This window comes from Nestor notabilis, unplaced genomic scaffold (assembly GCF_000696875.1).
Source record: "Nestor notabilis isolate BGI_N333 unplaced genomic scaffold, ASM69687v1 scaffold19139, whole genome shotgun sequence".
In the NCBI taxonomy this organism is placed as follows: domain Eukaryota; kingdom Metazoa; phylum Chordata; class Aves; order Psittaciformes; family Psittacidae; genus Nestor; species Nestor notabilis.
In genome coordinates, this window is record NW_009944344.1 from 57,812 (window position 1) to 80,400 (window position 22,589).

At 35.6% G+C, this 22,589-nt stretch overlaps 1 protein-coding gene across 1 annotated transcript in view; it reads left to right on the forward strand.

The window, feature by feature from the left end:
* Positions 1 to 342: 342 nt before the first annotated feature.
* The window catches only part of LOC104411859 (tolloid-like protein 1), a gene marked incomplete at both ends in the record, with an annotated part of 39,697 nt that continues 17,450 nt past the window's right edge, over positions 343 to 22,589 (forward strand). The window contains 7 exons of the mRNA XM_010022393.1: positions 343 to 453; positions 4,268 to 4,348; positions 6,657 to 6,809; positions 8,807 to 8,924; positions 17,755 to 17,933; positions 19,589 to 19,694; positions 22,350 to 22,474. Coding sequence (XP_010020695.1) covers positions 343 to 453; positions 4,268 to 4,348; positions 6,657 to 6,809; positions 8,807 to 8,924; positions 17,755 to 17,933; positions 19,589 to 19,694; positions 22,350 to 22,474 — 873 coding nt within the window. The remainder of the gene's footprint in view (positions 454 to 4,267; positions 4,349 to 6,656; positions 6,810 to 8,806; positions 8,925 to 17,754; positions 17,934 to 19,588; positions 19,695 to 22,349; positions 22,475 to 22,589) is intronic.

Consider the following 22,589-nt stretch of genomic DNA (forward strand, 5'->3'; position numbering starts at 1 on the left):
ATATCAGTGTCTTTTATGCTTTGTTATAGTTACAGAAAACAACACATGCTGAAAATTTTTCATTAGATTGATATTACATTTAAATAATTGCATTTAGGCAATGTGTAAAGAAACTAAAAAGGCTGTAAGAGTTTAGGTGAATACCAAGACCAGTTATTTGTCTTTTGCTGGGTAGTTTTATTTCTTTGTGTAAAAATACAGATCAGTAAGGAAATATACGTGATATTAATATATAATTTTTGTACATTTCCCCAAGGGTTCTAACATGGTATTATAGTCTTCAGATTGGTTTTATTGCCTAAATAAATTCTTTAATTAAATTGAGCTCTTTTTTATTTAAAGCTGTCTTTTGGGGAGATATTGCCTTAGATGATGAAGACTTAAAAATCTTTCAAATTGACAGGACGATTGATCTTACGCAGCACTCCAACGAAAGACTTGGCCATAACACAGGTATGATATTTCAAGCTTGTTTAAACTTATTTTTCCTGATACTTCTGCATAGAAAACAATCTCTGTTTTAAATGTAGAAAGTCAGTATAATGTTTTGGATAATACTAGTTTTTACTTTAAAAATAGGCTATGTTTTTGTTTTAAGGCAAAAGAAAGAGAAAAGCTAAAATGTTAATTTTGTTCTGGCATTTCTGATTTCAATATCTTATTGAACTGAAAAGCAGAAGCTGGTAGGAACCATAAGTCCACTCCACTCTGCAGGTGGCTGTGTGGGAAAGGAAATTGCACAAAGCTTTGCTTTCGTCATTGAAAGTTCCTGATCACAGTGCCCAGGTGCCCTATGGAGAGCATATATGGAATCGTGGAGGCGAGACTGGAAATCTTGGATTACAACTCCTCCTTTTGCTGTTTTTTCAGCTCCATTCAGACCTGCGCCCAGATTTAGAAGCAACACAATAACGTCATCCTTACTAGAATTTACCTTGTCTAAAAAGCAACTAAACATCTGATTTGTGTCACTGATTTGTAAATTCATAACTGAGAATGGTTACCTTTCATGTTATGGTTCCAGAAAAGCCAAGTTACTTATGGAAAGTGTGGGCAAAAATGCTATTAAATGTTTAAATGCATAATTGAAATTTATTTTCTACTAAGCATGTTCTGTGTGTTCCTGAAGCACTATAAACTTGATTCCTGATATGTGGAAGTGGTATCACTTTGAGGAATGAGCAGAAAGGAATTTTTCAGACCAAATTAAAAAAAATTAATTTAACCTTTCAATATTGATATATTTAAAATATTTTTACTTTTCCTAGTTAGAAGTCATGATTAGACTATTTTTATAGCAACTTTAGAAGGAGATAAAATAAATTTTCAAGCCACTTGTGTTTTCAAGGCAGGGACACCTTTGATCATTCCTAGGTCAGGACTGGATTTTAAAATGTTAATGGAGTCAGCGGTTTCCCTGCCTCACTTTCACCCAAACAAATAGCTTTAATGGGTTTTGAAAGTATCTCAGGCACTAGTTTTGCTGACAAAATGTAGAGAGCAAAGTCGGTCATTTCCCCTTAAAGTGGATGCAGTCAAATGATTTCATTGGCCTAATGACTTTTTTTTTTTTTATTTCTTGCTTTTCTATTTTTTTTTTTAACCGCACAGTTATTTTCTTGTCAGTTGCCACTGAAAGAATATACATTTTTAAGCTGTTTCTAAATAATATTTAATATTCTATTATTTTATTTTCTTTCCTTACCTGTCTTGAGATTTGTGAATTACCTTCTCCTGTAGACAGTATCCTATTTGGGATATTGAGTCACCCTATCGAGGATTACTAATGCATTTGGATCAAATTTTTCTGCCTTTGTTGCACAAGAGGAATCAATGCAACTGCAATGGTCAGTGGGTCTGGACTTTGTCGAACAAACTCTGCTGAAATTAATGATTTTGTAATAGCTCTCAGTGAACCCTCAATGTTCTTGATTTTTGTAAAAACAGGGTTGGAGAACTCAATTCAATTTACACTTTACATATGTAATTATTTTTTCTAAATTGACATCATAAGGAATTTAGCCTGTGTTTGCAAACTGCACAGCCTACAGAGTTTTTTTCCTTCTAACTTCCAAAAGAGTAAATTGCCAACAACTGAATAGTTAATATTTGGTATAGACATAAAATGTCTGTAAAATAGAAGATAAATTAATATTTTACCTCAGTTATAGACACAATGACAATTAATTGCAAGCTTGATTTCTGAACAGTTTCTCTTGTTGACTACAGGTAACTACAGGTGATGCCAGGTAAAAGAGTTAGATGCTTGGGTGTAAACCATCAAGATGGAGCTGCAGAGTTGCATTTTTCATTGCAACTACTAATTAAAAATCCTGAAGCTGTCAGGTTCCAATTCACATTAACTGACACTCCTTTTGGTGAGGATTATCTGCCTAGATTTGCAGGGTCAGATATTTAATCTGTAAGCTTCTCAGAGTGTGGCTCTGTCATTTTATTTGTCATTTTGTCTAAGCAATATACATAATAATTGTAGACAGAAACAACAGTAAAGCTGATAAAATTCTTGTGTGTATTATCATTCCAAACTGCCAAAAGTGTCCTCCTTTTCCTGCCTGAAGTATGAGAAGAGCAGCAAATGTGATTGATTTTGTTTTAAAAAAAATTTTTAGATTGTGGTTTGGCAAGGCTGGATATTATTCATATAAGAGAGATTAGTTATGTGAGATACTTTTTCTTCTTCAGTTTTTCACTAAATGGCATACACAGGCTGTGTTAACACAGTAATGCTAGTTTAATATTTTTTCCTAGAAATAATTATAGTGTAATAGTTTCTTTAAGAAAATAATGGATTCTTTGTCTTTTTTTCTTCTATTACATCTGGCAATTGATGCTTTTAGGGATATTTTAGAATTAATTTGGAATCTTTAGCTATATGCCTTTTCTGATAAGATGTTAATGAGAAACAATTACGTTATTGATGATCAATACGAGGGATGGAACTATTATATTCTCTGTAGTGTATGTTATAGTTACCATGTAACTTGTTGGAAAGGAATGTGTTGAATTATTACCTCATCTATCTAAAATGTTTTAAAAAATTTGGAAAATTTTTCTCAAGGGAGCCAGCAACTATGTGACAATGTAATCCAAATAATTAGGCACATTGTTATTCACTGAGCAGCCACACTACCTCACTTGCCTTATATGGAATTTTCTCATCTGTAATATAATTTTAAGTTGCTGTTTAATAAATATATTCTCCATGTATATATTGAAAGCTTTTATGGAAAGTTGGGAAAGATCTTTTTAGTAGCAGTTGGAGGTCTCAATGGTCCTTCAATTTCTATCTTTTTACTTTTGCTATTGTAAAGTAGTTTGAAAAATGTCTTGTCGAATAACAAATAGTGAATTTTAAAATGCAACCTACTACAGACTTCTGAAAATTACAAAACTTTCTGAACAATTCTGAATGATTTATTGACTAGTGCAGCATTATCAGTGGTCTTTCTTCTGGTTTGATGGTGTTTACAAAGGCACTTGCAGCCACAAAAAGATTATATGTGAAGGGACTATGTGGCAAATGCATCAAATGTACGCATTAAACCTAGAAATGTGTTGCATTTCTGTAAGTGGCATAGTGGATGTTAAAATCAGCTACTTAATAGCTTAGTTTTTCTTGCTTATTGATGACAGAAATGACAGACATATATATGCTTGCAAGGTCTTACTGCAATATGCACCAGCATGTAACATTTCAAAGCCTGTAGAATGCATTGACATGTATTTATAAAGAAAGAAAACCAAAACTTTCGTGATAAAATCAGCCATATTAAGCTTGTATCAGTTTTATTGTTTTTTCTGATGGAATTTTGGGTGTTTGCTTTCCCTCTTTCACCTCCCTTGAAATGAGAAGATTATGGCATGCATTCAGGAAATTTCTGTGAGAGTAAGCCTTTTAGCTGTCAATCAATATGGCTCTGAGGATGTCAAGGTCACCAGGAAGAAAAAAGCTCCAAATAATAATTAGATGATGTAATTGTCATGACTTGTCTGAATAACAAAGATGTGTTGGCTTACATTCTGGAATGCATATTAGAAAGTTTTTCAGCTAAAAATGTCTCTTTATTTCATTGTCAAGAAGAATTTGTATGCAAGTCATTGAAGAATGTTAAACTTCCTTTAAATACATTGCAGTTTTTACAGGGTAATTTCTAATATCTCCAAGCTGTATAGATGCTGTAGGTGTAAGATTCCATCTTCTTCACTTTTGTAAAATGCTTTTTGTTTTCTCCTTTTCTTTTTAAAGGTGGCTTTGGAGAGCATGGAATGTCAAAAAAAAGAGGTGCCCTCTATCAGCTTATAGACAGGATAAGAAGATTTGGCTCTGGTATTGTCACTGTTTAAATTAACAGGTTGCCTGATGTGATAATGTATCATGAACATTAATGATGATAGTATTTTAACACTTTAAAGCCGTTCTGTATTACTATTGGCATAAACAAACTATAAATAAATAGTACAGGAATAATAATGAAGTGATTAGCTCTTTGTTGTGTTTTCATAGAGGTCTATTTCCAGCATCAAATCTGGAAACTAAAATGTGTAGTTTTAAATCTCATATTAAAAATTATGTAGCTTTTTTCTATGGCTGTGATCATAGTTGTCGGTTCTAATGATATCAGTACAATATCTTTTTAGTACAGGTAGGCTATGCTGCATAGCTGATGATTTTATCAGTATTTTTCCTGGACCCAGTTGGGGCATTCTGATAATTCAAATTGTGTTTGAAGCATTTATGGTGTGTGGACAAAGACATTTTTATGCTAATCATACACTTGTCAGTATGAACGTAGCTGAATTCAACCAGCTATGTAAGTGGGATCCCCATTAATACAGGCTGAATTTACTCACAATATGTGGTGCAAGGACATATCACTTTAATGTCATGAATCTTCAACCTCAAATAGGAAAATATATGAAACTCCATTATAATCACACTGTATTATGTCTAAATGCATTATTGCATATCTTGCAAGATTAACCAGAGCACAGCAGCGGCCTTTGTCTATGTGCTCTCGTATAGAATCTTCATTCTTTTTAAGATAATTACAATTTAATATTGCATAAATGCTTGTCATCTTTTGCATGCAATTTGGCCTAAATTTCTTCTAGTTAATATAAAAAATGATAAAAAGAATTTTGAACAGTAAAACATCTATATTAACATGTCATATACTTCAGTAATTACTGTATATTACCTGTCAGAGTAGTTGTCCTCTGAGGTTTTTACTTGTCTGGTAGACTTGTGTGATTCTCATTGACATACTTATTTAATTACAAGTGTAAATTCTTTGCTTTACCTGAGTTTTATTTAAACCCTGAAATGTTCTATATTGTTCCTGTAATAACTTATGTGTTAGTTTTTACAAAGGCAGGCTTTTCTTCCTGTGTACCAAGAGCTTTCTCCCTGCTTTGTTCTGTTGCTTCTTCCCTTTCTTCCTCCTGCCACTCTCCCAGCCCTGTGGCTATGCCAGGATACCATACCATGATGCTGCCTGGAATCCTCCTTGACTCTGACTTAGCTGTTAACAGTTAGGAATAAGTGCTATCACAGGGGATACTCACAGAGGGAAGGTGTATTCTTCAGTGAGGAATAAAACTTGAACCCCACTGAGTAGTATTTATTGACTGGCTTTCAAGTGATCTATTTTAATCAGCTGCCCTTCTAAATTGCTTCAGGAGAAGCACTTGTTATGGTGTACAAGTCCTTGTCTCACTGTCCTCATGCTTTTCTTTGTCACAGTAAGTTTCAGCTGATTTGGGAAAGATTTGTAATGGAATGAATGGTGGTAATACCTCTGAAAACAGTAAACATACTTTACTCTTGTGAAGAAATTCCAGCCATGAGTAAAACAGTTATTCATAGGATTCCCAAAGTTCATTTATGAAAAATTTCTATTTGCATCCTGTAGTGTTGTAGGGTTACTAACAAAATGAAAGTCACATTTTCATCTGAAAATGTATCTACAGGTAATAGCTTCAGGTTCTGAAGCTTGGAGAGAGAAATGACCCTCTGACTTTTTCCATATGAATACAACTTTGCAAATAATTGAGCTTTTTTTTTTTTTTTTTCTGCTTGTTTGGGTTTTTTTGCTTGTTTTTGGTTGCTGACAATAAAAGCTTATCTACTACTTTAAGGACTTCTTTCTGTGCAGTGCTTTAAGGGTGATCATGCACTTGCTTTTTCCTGATCTTGCAATAAAAACGAAGGGGACAGTGAATGCCTCATTTACTTTGGTTCTGACCAAAGTCTTTCATCCTTTGCTGGGAAAATCCATATGTATTAAAAAAACCCCAGACAAACAAACCAAACCAACAACACAGAGAGTGTGGTAACAAAACAAAACACAACAAACTATTATGAAATAAGAACTTTAAATGAAATTATGTAATATACTTTCAAGTTGTTAAATACAGGTGCAAATAGTTGCTGTAGGTGTGGTGGAAAAAAATAAGATTTAGGCTCTTCATTTTAAGCATTTCTTAGAAAACCAAGTAATGATAGGCTGTTGCATAACAGCAGTGTCCTACTTTTAAAGGGCATAAAGAAATAATCTGACTTTAACCTGCTGGATAATAACTGTTCTCTTTCCTTGTGTGTGTGATCTCATTCAGTGTTTTAATTATCATTACAGGCTTTGAGCAAAATAACACATCTAAAGGAAGAACTACTGTAAAATTCTCAGGGAAAAATGAGAAAAACCGATTTCCCAGAGCTGCTACATCACGAACAGAAAGAATATGGCCAGGGGGTGTCATTCCATATGTAATAGGTGGAAACTTCACTGGTAAGCTTTGTGCTTTGGATGGGAAGAAGGAATATGATTATTTTTTTAATTGCCTTTTTTTCTTTTTTTTTTTTAATGATTTTTCAATAAAGTCATACTGTGGAAGTCAATAGTAGGGTTCCTGTTGGATCAGGCCTGAAATACATCTGTTCTGAAAATATTAGTCATACTTCAAAAGTTGTTTCCAAAGGCAAGCTACATAATAAAACTGTATATTTTTGAAAGAGAAGGCTCTCTTTCTTTGCCTAGTATTTCTCATTGCATGTTTGTTTTCAAGAGCCTAAGTAACAGAATGTCATGAAATCTGTTTTTTAACAAATGCAGGATATTTAGCACAAGAATATAACTAATTTAACTGGTGTGACATATATAATCTGCTAAAATGATTTCACTCAACAAACTGACTCAAATATATTTTGTAATTCCTCAGTTTGGTTTTCAGACGGGTACACACAGACATTATATATGACAAGAACAAAAACTGACTTCAAGATACATAAAATCCTTAGCAGAAAACTGTAGAAAAAGTTTAAAACCTTTGTTATCCCTGAAATATGTAAATGGATTAATATCAATGTGGATGTAAGAGGCAATTTAAAACAAGAAGAGAGGGAGAAAAGCAAAGATGGATGGGAAAAGATATGTGATAACATTTATTGAGAACAATAATACAGAAACCCAAAAGAAACATGCAAATGCTCACACACTGAATGCCTATATATATGGAGAAACCAGAGTAATTCCTTTCAAACTGACAGCTACATTCAGACTTTTATTTTCAGTATTTACATAGTACTATACCAAATGTGACCTTTGCTTTAGGATTACCATCTCCAGAAATAGTGGTAGGAAACTAAATGAAGCAAATCATATTAAACATTTTACCTTTTTCATAATGAAAGATAAATTCTAAAGCTTGGAAAATACTGCTTAAAGATAAAAGAAAGGGCAAGATGGGATGAAATAACCTTTAATTTCTAGGATCTGACATGATTTGAACTTGCTAGTTTTATGAACTTGGAGGTTTTGGGTTTTTTTAGTTTAAAAAAGCATTTTTGTTGTAATTATCCTATATTGTAACATGCATCTTTGCAAAAGTTTGCAAGGTGGATGCATTTCTGCTAGCATATTCATGCCAAGTAGTATCGTTTGTGGATTTCTAGCTCAGAAGCAATACAACTGTATTCTCAGATACTGCCTCTATGTTAATAAGCCTTGTCTTTTGTCACACAATGAAAGTACATTCTTGTACTATCTGAAGTACTGTATACTAGATGGCTCTGTGTTTTATGGTGAGAGCTGGCCTGACTGCTTCTGCATCTAGTGTATAGTTTTGATTGTTTCTGAATGTGTTTCTCATTTTTTAAAACAAATATCTAGGTATGCTTAGTATTGTACCATATTAAGAATTTACATCTTTTGTTGGATCAGTCAATTTCTGAAAGACCTTGATGCAAAAAGTGCAGGGTAGTCCTTGTTCCAGACAGCATTATTTAAATCAAATGACGTGTCTTCTGTACCTGTTTGCATGGCTTAGGTTAACTCAGTCTCCAGATTTTTTTTCCTTCTTGTGGCTAAACAGCTAGCATTTAGAGTTCCTCAATTTTTTTTCTTTTTCTTTGTTTTTTTTCAAGTGGTCCACTTTATAATTTCATCTAGGAAGTTGCTTAGCAAATATGCTAATACAAGCACATAAGCAACACTGTATTTCTTCTGCTGTCTGCCTCTGATGTAACATAAACGTACTTTTAATTAGAGGTTTTATGTTTGCTAAAGTATGTCAGGCAGTTTTGGTCCCCTTGCAAGCAGATATGTTAGGATGAGCTGATGGTCTGGTATCCCTTTAATTGTAATTTGGCAGTACATGGGACTGCCAGGACACAGGCCTTCATGATCCAGTGCCTTCTTCTAGGCTTATATTTCTAGTATTGAAATCTGATTTTAAGGAACAAGACACAGTTAGAAAAGTCTCTTACCTCATACAATTATTCTTCCAGGCACCCAGCGCGCCATGTTCAAGCAGGCTATGCGGCACTGGGAAAAGTACACATGCGTTACATTTATTGAACGAAGTGATGAAGAAAGTTATATTGTATTTACATACAGACCATGTGGGTAAGTGTGTATGCATGGTAACAGATGCGCTTTCAATATTTTGGCATGTTTGTCACTGTGGAAGTTAAAAGTGGATATATATTTCACAGGAAATTAATAATTACTGCATTTAAGTGGTGCATGTTCTATTTGACTGTAGGTTCATTGAAAGCAGTGCGGATAGTAACTTTTTGACGTTATGCCTCTTTTGTCTATGTCTAGATACAGTGATTCTGGTACGTATCAGATTTTGGTAGAAATGGAAAGTAGAGAATAATTGTCATAGTTCTCTTGCACTCACAAAGGTAGAAAGCAATGTGAATTTAAACAGAATGTGAAAGATGTAAGTGGTCTCAAGAGCTTTAGAAAAAGAAGTATGGGGATATCTATGGAGATCTTGGTTTCCTGAAAAGTAAACAACTTCAAAGTGCCCAAAGTCAAATGACAGAAAATCTCTTCAGCTGAAGCATTGCTCCTTAGGCTGGTTGATGCTTCATGAGATCAAGTCACTTTAGGGTGAAGGCTGGATTATAACCAGTTCAGACCAGAAGGCTGGAATATACTCAGTGTCTACTTTCGAAGTCATCATTATCTTTTGCAGATGATGTTGTTTTATTCATGGGTACTTTACAAATTACAAATAATTTACAAAGGCTGTAACAAGTTAGAAATAAAAACAAGGTAGAGTGTGGCTATATGAACAGTCCACCAGTGATGAAAAAAAGTCAGGCTAAAAAGAAAGGTCAGTTGAATGATTTTTGGGGGTCCTGAATCTATAAGGCATTTCAGAGAGCCAGATAAATAAGAACGTATCTTCTCTGGTTGAATAGGAGCCATTGTGCACTAACCATCGGCGTACAGTGGTGATGCAGTATTTTCCATGGAAAGAGCCCAGACAAAAGTGACACCACACCATCTGCAAACGCTTTCTGCTACATGGCGGGTCATATTGAAATTAATCTCGGTTCTTTCCCATAGCACCCTGCTGTGTTTGTTTGTTAGCACATTTTGTCGTTATTGTTTCCCGGACCATGGCAGCTAACTTTCACAGATGAGGGAGACTTTATTGTACTTAGCACTGTTCAAATTAAAAACTAAATTATAAACCTTGCCCCAAAGAGCACACAGTCAAAACATAACACATTTAATGAAACGGAAAGTAGATGCAGTCATATATGTAGAAATTCAGGTGGCAATATCTGCAAATGTCTCAGATAACAGCATTAGCAACTAGCAAGTGAAGTGTGATCAAGCCTTTGAAACATTAAGGATAATTTGAAGGAGTGTAATGCATTACTTCTTGCAGCAGTTCATGGGAAGCTCATCCCAGCAGGGCAGTGATGAATAAAGCATATATTTGAAATACACTGAAAGTTCACATATCAGAAATGAATGGGAGATGTTTTGATTATCATAGTCACACAGAACTGTGAAGGGATCTCAGAAAGGTGTCTAATGTATTCTTAAGACTAACAGCTGTACCTAAGTCATTGCTGATATAGGCTTGTCTAATTTGTTTCTAAAAACCTGCAAAAATGAATACTTCACAGCTTGCGAGGTAATGTATTGCTTCAGTATTCTTAAAATAAGAAATGTAGGAAGTCAGGGGCAGTACTTTTGCTCATAGCTAAAACTGATACTTTTTGCCGTAATTTTAACTTTTTTTTCCTGCTCACCATGACCACAGAAAATAAATTATTCCTCTTCCTTTTTTGAAGGTATCTATTATATCCTTTGAGACTGTTACTATGTTCAACCTCAGTTCCATTTTCTTTTAGGATAGAAAACACCTAATTAATTTAATCTTTCCAGGTAACTTGTGTTTTCTAGGCCTTTGATCACATTGTTATTCTCTTTGTAATTCTTTTCAGCTAGTCCACATCTTTCTTGAAATTGAGGACCTAAAACTGGGGCATGTTTGTCCAGATGAACCACTACTTCTGCTAAGCCAGTGCTAGAGCTAATTCGTAGATCCTATAGTCTCTCTTTCCACTTGGGTACCTAAGCATGGTGTGACCCTGTTTCTCAACAGCTGCCACATTTGACTTGTGGTCTATTGGGTTGTGACTCCAAATTCTTCAATGAGAAAAGCCAGAATTCTTTCCACAGCACTGATACCTCACCACTGGTTCCATCGTGTGCCATGCTTTGCACATCTCAGGGCACCAAATAATTCTGTACTTCCCTTTTCAGATCTCTTCTCTTATCTGTTAAAGTTACTATCAGTTCCAGGCTTGTCTTCATGGTGTTTTTTCACACTGCAAGTTTAAAGAGCATCTTCTCTGTCTTCACTTCATATAATATTCCAGCCACCTTCATAACCTCCACTTTATATCAGGCTTCTCTAGTTTTATTATGGGAAGCTTGTGTGAAAAACTGCCTAAAGCTTTACAGCTGGATCCTTCTTTCCCATCAGAATAAGTTCATTTGTTGCGGTCTTAATCTATAATTATTTGCCAGCATGTCTTGTTTACTCAACCTGATTTTGAGAATAGTTAATTATTGAAATATAATCTCTTAGTACAGCTGAAACACTTGGTAGGTTGAAATTTCATAATTACTCATAGTCATTTGTACCATTAACTGCAGATGTGAGAATAAGAATGTAATATAATGTTTATGATTCTTCTACCAAAGCAGTGTACATTGGCATTAATATCTATTACAGCAAATACTTATGCAGCTAGTTGACTAGGGCAAATAAAACTGCTCTGTGAACAGGTTCAAAACACTTTTTGTTCACTACTGCTTCTCTGTCCTTATGTTTCTTGCTATCAGTGGGAAGTGTCTGAAGATACAGTCAATATACATCTCTATGCAAAGCCAAAAAGAGGGCAGCAAACTGGGATGACCTCTAGTCTTAATAAATATTACTGAATACAAGATCAAGCTTCTTTTTTTATACAGTGAAACAAAAAAAGAGCCATTAGTCATATCGTACTGGCATCTCAGTATGCTTTTGATCTGACTTTGTGGCAATTTTTGTTCTCTTAAGTACTAAAGACTAAAGTCCCTTTTATGACAAACTTTAGATGACTTATTACAATCACTACTGTATCCTCTCGTATGGGTGTTTGACAAAGCTGTCTGAGATACAGAAAAATCAAATCTCTGTCATGTGCTTCCCCAAACATTGTAGACTGAACAGCTTCTGAATCTTTTAATGCTTTTTTGAACTTAGCGATATATCAAATAGACATTACAGGCAAGTTTTTCAAGTTTGTGAAACAGGTAAATTCATTGCCCGAGCAATGAGTTTTGCAGCATTTTTTAGCCTTAAGAAGGATTACATGTTATAAAAGGTGCTCAATCACTTTTATGGAATGAGAAGAAATTCAGAGATGTGCTAAATACATTTGGGCTGACTCATGTTCTCAGGTGGTGATTAACTCAAGCAGCTGGCACTCTTCCTGCCCACAGCAGTTGACACAGCTTCTCTGCTGGTGGTGGCATGGCCTGTAGGATGGGTGTAACCAGGGTGCAGGTAATCAGTTGCCACTCTAAAACGCAGTGCATTAACATGTACTCAGTGAGTGGTGATTTGTGTTAATACACTAGGATAGGCAGCTGTTGACTGAGGAATGGATTCAGTTGGCTGTTCTTTATATAATATTGAGGTAGTTGTCCCCATCGAGCAGGTGAAGAAGCAGTAGCCGCTCCTGCCAACAGAACGGGTTTTCTTGGGGGAGTGAATCGCGACTTTTAGTAACCACGATTGTATTGATCCCTGAAAAATAAGCCAATTCATCAAGCTAGGTCATAGCCAATATCTCCTTTGTACAGGATGAGTTATACTTGTGACTGAGAGGTGGGTTTGCACCAAGAAAAAGCCTCTGCTTCTTCAGTGAGATTTCTTTTAGTGAATTTTATGAACTTTTTCTTTCATTGTGTAACATGTAGGTGATGGTATGCAATCCTAGTATGTTTATGAAATTCTACAGTTTTTCATCCACAGCTTCATACAGTCAGTGCCATTGAAAGCTGATGTTATGATCTATGAGGACTTTTATATTACATTCTGAAGAGTGCAGCTATTAAAAGTGCAACATTGACCCTATCCAATTCCTTATCTTCTTTCATATTAAGAGTATTTTTGACAGTAGCTGTGAAATAGTATTACTTAAAAGAATGAGTGTATTGTTCCAGTCATTTAATTTTCTGTCATTTTTTTTCTCTTTGCTTGCCATCATTGATCAGCTAGACTGATTAAGTGGAATTAGAGATTCATAAATAGTTACTGTCTCCAACTGCTGTCTGGTGCAATAAAGATTAAAGAGATGAGGAGCTTTAAAAGCTGCCAGTTAACTCAATTTAAAGGGAAAGACAGGTGCTCATACAGCACAGAGGTGTCTTGGTCTTTTGCCAAACACACCTGGGGTCAAACCCATGATACTGCGAAATAATTTATATCATAGATGTATTAATTTTAGTGTTTACATTTTGACTGGGTGCAGTTGTGGAAATGATCAGAATCTTGTAGCTAAATTGAATGAATCTGGTGTGCTTGACATGACACTCACCCTAGCAAATCCTAATGACTCTCTATGAGTGTGCACTACTGATATTTTAAGTCTTAGTGTTAATGCTGATTTTCTTCAGCAAGGAAAGAAATACTCAACAAATTTGTTTATAATTGCTGGGAAGTACTTGAAATCTTTAAAGTAACCAGTGTAAGGAAATTACCATACTCAGCTGGCTGCTTGTTTTTAGGAGCAGGCCAGTATTAAACAAAATAATTCTGAATGTGTTGGGGTTTAGGTGTTTAGTGTTAGATGACCCAGGGAAATACTGTGTAAAAGATTACATTTAATTTTTTTTCTTCTGAAAAGAAAACATCTTTCCAATATGTCAGTGGAATGCTCAACTTCTTTGGGTATTTTCATGACTATAATAGCAAAATGTCAAATTATTTTTGTAAACACCTAAGAATCTATCTGATTTATGAAAAACCACTAAAAGCTTTCAGAGGTGATCATAAGCACCTCTGGTTTTGAGTAAACAAATAACTTCTTCGTATTGTTAATTGTATTGGTAAACTGGTTAATTACTTATTTATTTACCATGTTCTCTTATAAAACCAAATTGTCTTAAGAAGGCAATGTGTTATATATTAGCCATTTTGTTGTTCTGCTACTATTGCATAGCTGTTGTCTGACCTTTTTGGAGATACAGGGCACAATCTTAAAAGGTTAAATCCTCTTTTGGTCCAAATGAAGTAAAAAGGACAGGAAGAGAGAGACTGTAATTAAAATTTCCCCTTTTTTTTTTCTTTTTCCTTTGCTGTGAATAGTGTCAATAAAAGCAGAGCTGGAGACATCATAGAGGGTACTATTTTTTTTACTTTTTCCTTTTTCTCTAGTTGTCTCCATAGTATCACTGTGTACAAATTATATTGACAATCTATGGAATTTTTAAGCTACCAAATATGTCTTTGCTAGCTGTCTGGATTTCAGCTAGGATAGAGTTGAAGCTTATAACATACAAAGTCAATAACATAAGCATGTTAAAACTCTTAAAATTGTATTAAATATTCTACAGCTTGCAGTCTTAATAACATATTGATTGGATTTAAGCTATAAAGAACGAGTAATGTTCTTTAGTTCTGCATTTTGCAATATTTCTTATGTGTCCACACAGTGGTAGACATGAAGACTGAGCAGATATGTCTAAATTGTTTTAAACGGAAGGGTTTGTTCTGCCTTTTCATAATATTGCGTGGTTATCCTAACTTTATTCTTATCAATCTTTCTTGCACTGCCATCATGTGTGGTATTCAGATCATAAAGGTTTTGAAGTTATCCCCAGGGTGTATTTTGCAGGACTATAGATGAAAGGGAAACTAGATAAAGTAAAATTGGATGTGTGGTTGGTCTTGGAGGGTTGTGGTTAAAAGCTTGGACTCACACTGTGACTGAAAGTGCAGTATCACAAAGGCCTATACTGGGACCTGTCCTTTTTAACATCTTTGTCAATGACCCACAAAGAAGTGACAGCACATGCTCTTATCAGGTTTGTAGATGTTGGATGGAGGGGACCAGATGATAGGCTAAATGGAACTCTAATATGGGAATGGTGACATGCTTTCACAGAATGTGGATTTACTTAATTTGATTGATTCATGGTTTTTTGCCATGGTTTCCTGTAGACTGCCGATGCAAATGCTACATCTTCCTTACTTCAGAGTGCTCAAAGATAGGAAACAGTGTTTTCTAAAAGATTTGAAGTCTGGCACCTAGGAACTGTGACAAACTTATTCAGTGTACATAATGCCTATGACAGTGAATTGGGAATTCTATACTGAGGATAGATGATCTTTAATGGGTTTTTAAATAAATGAACTTTTCTGAGAGTGAAGAGTTACTGAAAATTCTACCACCTTTGGCTCAAAGTGTGTACTCCAGCATTCCCTCTCTAAATGGATGGGACAGTAAATAACACTGCGCAGGAGGGTTTAAAAAAACAACAGAACAACCCAAACCTTCTTAAGATTCCAAACAATTTTCTCGCCAGGGTGAGCACGAGTGACTGAGAGTACGTGAACAATGGTAGTTTCTTTATTGCATGATAGACACATATTAAAATAGTTGAGTGACTACTGGAAGATAAAAATCCAGGTGAAATTGATCTTGAAAATATCTGTAATGCTTGAATTATGTTTACATATTCACCTGTAGTCATAATATTTATTCTGCAAACATGCAGTCTGAAATTATATCAAGCAAGACATGACAACGAGTCAGGTGCAAAGGTGAAATCCACTGTGGAATCATGAGATAAAATGGTGTAACTGTTCTAAATTTGTATTTTAATCTTATTTCTGCTATCTGTTGCTCCTTTACGTCACCTATACTGTATTTTAGGACACATCTTAAGGTTTTTTTCCCATTGCTATTATTTAAATCTGTGTTCACAATAATATTTCTATATCATAAATATTGTAAATAGTAATTTTGTGTTCATATTGTTTATATAGAGTGAGGGAAATACACAGAGTAATACACAGGTGTTCTTTGTTTTCTTTGACTGTCTTGTGGAACAGCAGTACTTAAACCTGCAACATTGTCAATAGCACAGAGTTACAACAGGGAGTCTAAATTGCCATTGTTTTGATTTACCTGCCTTGAAGAGAGCTATCAAGGGAAGACACCTTCAGAAATTAATTAAACATGATATTGCACAGCTCTAGCTGAAGCACTGAGCCTAATTCAATGCTTTGACCTAAAAAGGTGATTCATACCTATCCTTGGAACTAACTAAAGCACTAAGAAAAGAGTTAACTTATTTTGAGGGTAGGAATACTTGAGAAGCTGTTGAGAGAGCAAGGAATGATTATAATGTGAACAGTAATTTTTCTGAACAGTATTTTCAAGCTTCATAATTCTTGATACAACCCTTCTAGACTGCAGTAATATCTTCTTCTATAAAGTAACTTGTGTCACCTTCATAATTTTAAGATACTACTATCTTTTTTGGTGTATCTAGGCTTGATTTTAACCATTAGTGCAAAGCCAGTATATGCTTTACTAAGAACAGGAATTCTGAGCTGATATTCCATGGCTGTACTTCTCTAATAGTCATATTTTAAAACTCTAGTTGTATTAGACACTAACAAAAATCAATGAAGGATACCAACCAAGACAGACACACCAAAGTAAAAAGTCTCTTTGCCACCACAAAACCTGAAAAGTAGGCAAATGATGGCTGTAGAATTTCATCTGCTATCAGTATTGTTCCCATAGCTGCTCTTCTTTCATTGCCCACAGAGGCATATGGAGGATGGGATCATTTTCCACACTAGCACAGACCTCTTCAAGGACCAAATATATTCTGCTGTGTAAATGTTGCATCAGAAAACGTGGGGGTTTATGTTGTTTTGTTTCGGTTGGTTGGTTTGTTTTTTGAAGAGGAAGAAGGAAGAGGTGATCTTCTCAGTACAATTCCGTTCTACCTGAGAGACTGCAAAATTTATAGAGCAGATATGGGAAATCAAGCTTCTGCTAGGGAATATAATGAGGTCTTGAAATATTTAAGATCTTCAGAGGTGACAAAGAGACAGCCTACGAAACATGAAATTGCCTTCCATTTTGGCAGGATATGCTTTACTCTCCGTTCTCTCCTTTTGCTGGCGTAGTCAGCAGACTTTGTTTTCCTAACCAAAAAAGCAGACATCTCGGATAAATGCTGACAGTGTGAATGCTGAAAAGAGCATCTCTGTTCCGTAAGTTTACATTGGAATCATGGAAATATGGTGGAACAGGAATGAAACATGAGAGCAGTTGTGAAGCAGGGTTTTTTGGGGTTGTTTCTGTTGTTTTTGTTTTTTTTTTTTCTTGTGCAAATATGACTTTCTGGGACTGAGGTTCCTATTACAAGAAAACAGGAGTGGGTTTGCACAAATCCAGAGCATTCAACCTCGTAATATATTGTTGCAAAAGATATTGTACGTCAGCCATAGTTAGAGAAACAAAAAGAAATGGAAAGGGATTGCACAGTGTCATCACAACATTCTACATCTTATTCAGCATTGAAGTATTTTCAACTGCATGCAGATTTAATATTTTAAAGGACTACTTGCACTATTTCTGAATCCTTTATAGCTGGAACTAATGAAGTAGGGTGACTTTTCAGTTCAAACTAAAGCAAATTTATCAGACCTGAGCGACCAAGAGTCTGGTGAGTGCTGTCAAGATGTGAAGTATGGCACAGAAGAAACCTTGTCTTTGCTTATTCTTTCAGCTTCCCTCTGCATGCTGATTCTTTTAAATATATTTTCTCATGTTTTAAAAATTTGCTATAGGGTTTGTAGACACATGCATGAAAACTGTCATCTGTGTTTGTGTTTTAATTACAGGTGCTGTTCTTACGTGGGTCGAAGGGGAAATGGCCCTCAGGCTATATCTATTGGCAAGAATTGTGATAAATTTGGTATAGTTGTCCATGAGTTGGGTCATGTGATAGGTTTTTGGCACGAACATACACGACCAGACCGTGATGACCATGTCACCATCATTAGAGAAAATATCCAGCCTGGTGAGATATTCTGATAAATATTTTTTTGGAGGGAAAAAAAACTCAACCAAACCTGTTCATTTTTGGTTTTTCCTTCATCTGCTCAACTCCCTTAAATCTGAATACTAAATAGCAGAAATTTACTGAACAGTAGAAATGAGCATTTATGCCTGCTATTCCTCCTAGCTAGACTGTTCTCAAGCTGATTAATAAATGCAATACTGCAACTAAAATGCAGTCTTTTCTAATGATCTGGCCAAGTAGCAAGCCATTAAATAGTACTGGCTACAAAAAGAGAAATAGTAATCATGCTCAAAACTTTGAAGGAAGCCATTGCTCGTAAAGCCCTTTAAAAGTTGTGTTTCTGTGCTTGAGAAAAGGGCTTTTGTTTTGTAGTCTTTAATGAATGATAAGTAGAAACATGTCAGTAGTTTTTTAGCTGCCCAAGAGGTTTACACCTGAAAAGTAAGCTGAGGACTTTGAATCTGTGACAAAGATGGGTGCTGTTCCCACCGTTTCTTCGTTACTTACTGCCTATGGCAGCTTTGCCCAGTGGCTTGTTGTTGTTGTTGAGATAAAGCATCTGAGGAACCTGAGAACTTTAAAGTGTGACTGTCATCTCTTCGTCAGTCTAGCTGTTGTGCCCACACTTGTGTTGTGTGGGCAAGATTGGAAGGAACTAAGCATGATTCATTTTCAGTGTTCATAAATGTGCACGGTCTTTGTGAAATACTGTTTTTTGACTTACGAAAATTCTCTGCTCAAGAAGGGGTGAAATCAGAAATTGCCTAGTGATAGCTTGGAGTATTTGCCCTGAAAGGGCATGTGCATTCAAGTCTTCCTTTTGTGCTCTATGTGTCATTGACTTGTGTAGATGCCATAAGTGCTCCTCCCCACTGTGGTGGAGTGCCATACTCAGCCTCCTGCTCTCTCATTTGTCTCTCTAGTTTCTGGCTTAAACCACTTCTTGTGGTGTGGCATGAGCTCGAGGATCACGAAATGGGATCAGGAAGTCATGACCACCAAGACCTTTCCATCTGTTGTTATGGAAATTATGTTGGTTAATAATGTTAATGCCACTGCAGGTTTTTTACGTTACATAAATGGGAATATGAAGTGGAGTAAGGGATTCTTTGCATCTCTTACTACATTGATTAGGACAAAGATTTTGCGGTCTGAAATTATGAACTAAGTATAATTCTTTTGTTCTGCTTTTGTTAAATTGCAACAGCTCATGAAAATATGACTTTGTAGAGTTTGTATTATATGGGGGCTCAGAGAGTAGCCTTTGCTATAGCAAAGTCTCTTTAATTTAATATCCAGTCTAATAAAAGTCTGCAATGAAGAGTGTTCTTCCAGATTCTGCTGTCAAAAAGATTTCTTTCTGGAATTCAGAACAAAGCAAATTTTATGGATTCTACATGAAGCACAACATAATGTGTTGGGCCTTTACATGGGTTAGGTGAATGAAAATAGTCCTTCTAAATGCCAAATATGGGAATTGGATGTATGTTTCCGAAGACATGTCTGTCCTCTTGGCTAATAAAATCACACAGTTACTCCCAAATGGATAAGCTTTATGAACGTCAGTGAGTGATTAGATTAGGATCTTTGTTGTTTGTTTTTTATCTTCACAAAAAAAAGATATTAAAGAAACTTTTAATTATCATTCATAGGTCAAGAATACAACTTCTTGAAGATGGAGCCTGGAGAGGTGAACTCCCTTGGGGAACCATATGACTTTGACAGCATAATGCACTATGCCAGGAACACCTTCTCAAGGTTGGAGTCTCAGGTTATACCTTTTGACTTTTAATTCTATTCCTTTCTGTGAATGCTAAGATCTATGTTTTTTTTAAGTATTCTGAAATTGCTTAAAATATGCCTTGCAATATAGTATTCTTACAGCAGTCAAAGGACAGCCTGTTTATTTTAAGTTAGAATAATTTAATTGTATCCTTAAACACATTTTGTTTCTGTTCAGTTTCAAATCAGCCTTTTGATCTTGCTTCAGTTTTTCAGATTTTAAGACAAGATAGTCTGGAAACATAATTTCATGTAATATCTTCTTATTGTCTCCATAAAAAAATGAATTTAGAAAAACTAAATGAGTGAAATGTTTGAGAATTTCTTTTCTGTTGTTTGTACAGATTATTACTGTCATCCAAACTGTATTATAAAGAGTTCTGCTGGCTTCACTCTGGCCTGTTGCAGGCTGATCCATTCCCGATTCCATAGTAACTCACATGGGACTTGCTCTGAAACTGCATGGTTGTGGGAACTGTAGAATGAGCTGTTCCCGTAGGCTAGCCCTACTCTGGAGAAGTGAAGGAGGAGTCTTTCACCTGGTCTGCCATAATATTTCATACCAAGTTGCAGTTCAGCTAATTACTTTCTAAAAATACCAGAGTAATGTAAATTAAGAGAGACCTAAAAGGAAAAAAACAAAAATAAAAAAAACCCCAAAAACAAGACACCAAAACCAACAAAAATTGCTAGTTATAAAGTTATGTCCTTAGCTTTGTTTTTGTCCAATTTATGCATTTTAAGAAAAAATTACTTGACAGTCTAAGACTGAAATAAACTGAAGACCACGAGAAACCTCACCAGTCTTTGCAAATGCCTTGAGCTTGTTCTCCTCAGTATAAATGATATTATTAAAAAAAAAAAGTAAAAATCTTACTGAAGGATATATTCAACATATACATAATTCACCCCTGGAAGAGCATGGGAATGAGCCACATGAAGTAGATATTAGTCTCATTGCTTAATCCAGTTACAGATACCATTACCTTAAGGAAAAGATTATATTAACCTATCTAAAATTGAGTAATTTAACAAGCTGGAATCCCCCAGAGTCCTAGGGCAATGACAACATCAAGATAATTTAATTTGTGGGCCCTGATCTCACCACTTTCCAAGCTGGCAAAAACTGATAGTGCCATGAGTAGGCATGCCCTGCCCCAAGGTACAGGAGGTTGTTACTTCATACTGTTTAAAAACAACCAGCAAGCCCTTGAGGTCACATATTGATTTGCACCAATTTATCTTGAACACGTAAGTCATGCTTACTGTGGCATATTGCCAGCTGTTTGTTAGACTTTACTCACTCAGATAAGTAGTAGAACTCACAAAACATCATAAAGTTCTAGTCATGCACAGTGGTGGTGTTCATGCTGTATTAAAAGTGCAACAGATTATTCCCTTATCCAAGTGCTAAATCATTTAAGAGACAATTGTTGGGTTGGTTTTTTTTTAAGTATGAATAGCATCAGTTTCAGATTGTACTAAAAATCAGTGGTGTGGTGGTTTAAGACCAGTTGTCAACTAAGTACCAGGCTGCCACTCGCTCAACCTTCCCATTCCCCATGAGATGGGGAGGAGAATCAGAAGGTGGTAAAACCATCAGGTTGAGATAAGAGCAGTTTAATAATTGAAATAAATTGAAATACAATAATAATAGCAGCAATAACAATAATAATAGGAAAAAGAGAGGAATAAACTCCAAGAAAAATGAGTGATGCACGATGAAATTGCTCACCAAATACTGACTGATGCCCAGCCCATCCCTAAGAGCAATTGACCTCTTCCAGTCAACTCACCCTGGGCATGTTCTGTACTATGGAATATCACTTTGGCTAGTTCAGGTCAGCTGTCCTGGTTCTGCTCCCTCACAGCTTCTTGTGTCCCTTCTCAGTGGCACAGCATGAGAAGCTAGAGTCCTTGATCAGAAGAATGACCGGCAAGTGTCCCCAACTTTTGCTCTTACATGTGTAGTTCAGACTTGAAGACTTTCCTTAAAAACTTTGTAAGAAACAGTAACTCTGTGATCAAGAATTCTGTGATAGGGCCTAATGTATGTATTTTTCTACAATTTTATAATTTTTTTTTTTTCAATATAGCGAGAGTTTTAACAGCAGTGCTTTTTTCTTGTGTAGTCTTCAAGCACAAAATCATAGATTACCAGGTTGGAAAGGACCTCAAGGATCATCTGGTTCAATCTTTCTAGGCAATGCATGACTAGAGGTCCCAGCACCCTGTCCAGCCAGATCTTAAAAGTGCCCAGTGTTGGGGAATCCACCACTTCCCTGGGGAGATTATTCCAATGGCTTATTGCTCTCAGTGCAAAAAATTTTGCTCATGTCCAGTCTTAACAGTAGTAAGAGATTTCCCTCCTGTTGTCTAACAGAAATGTAAAAGCTGATTAATTATGTACTGAAAGAAGATTCTTTCTTGATAACTTTGCATAAGATTTGCCAACCTGTGGAGGTTTTATGACATGTTTTCTGTATTTAAATTTCTGCATTTTACCCTCTTATTTATGCCAGATGTAAATTCTAGATTTACAAAATAGCATTATACATTCATAAAACTCAGTTTTATGACAGAAACCTGATAGGGGGTTTTGGGGTCTATTTTTATTTTTATTTTTTTTAGGGGCATGTTTCTGGATACCATTCTCCCTTCCCGTGATGATAATGGTATACGACCTGCCATTGGCCAGCGTACTCGTCTAAGTAAAGGAGATATTGCACAGGCAAGAAAGCTGTATAGATGTCCAGGTATTGCACCACAAACAAACAAAACCCACGTACTAGCAACTGTTTGACTTGTTCAAGACGAACGATAGATTTTTTGAGTCAGCTTCTCAGTAGTCTGTTTCTGTGTTGGCAACTG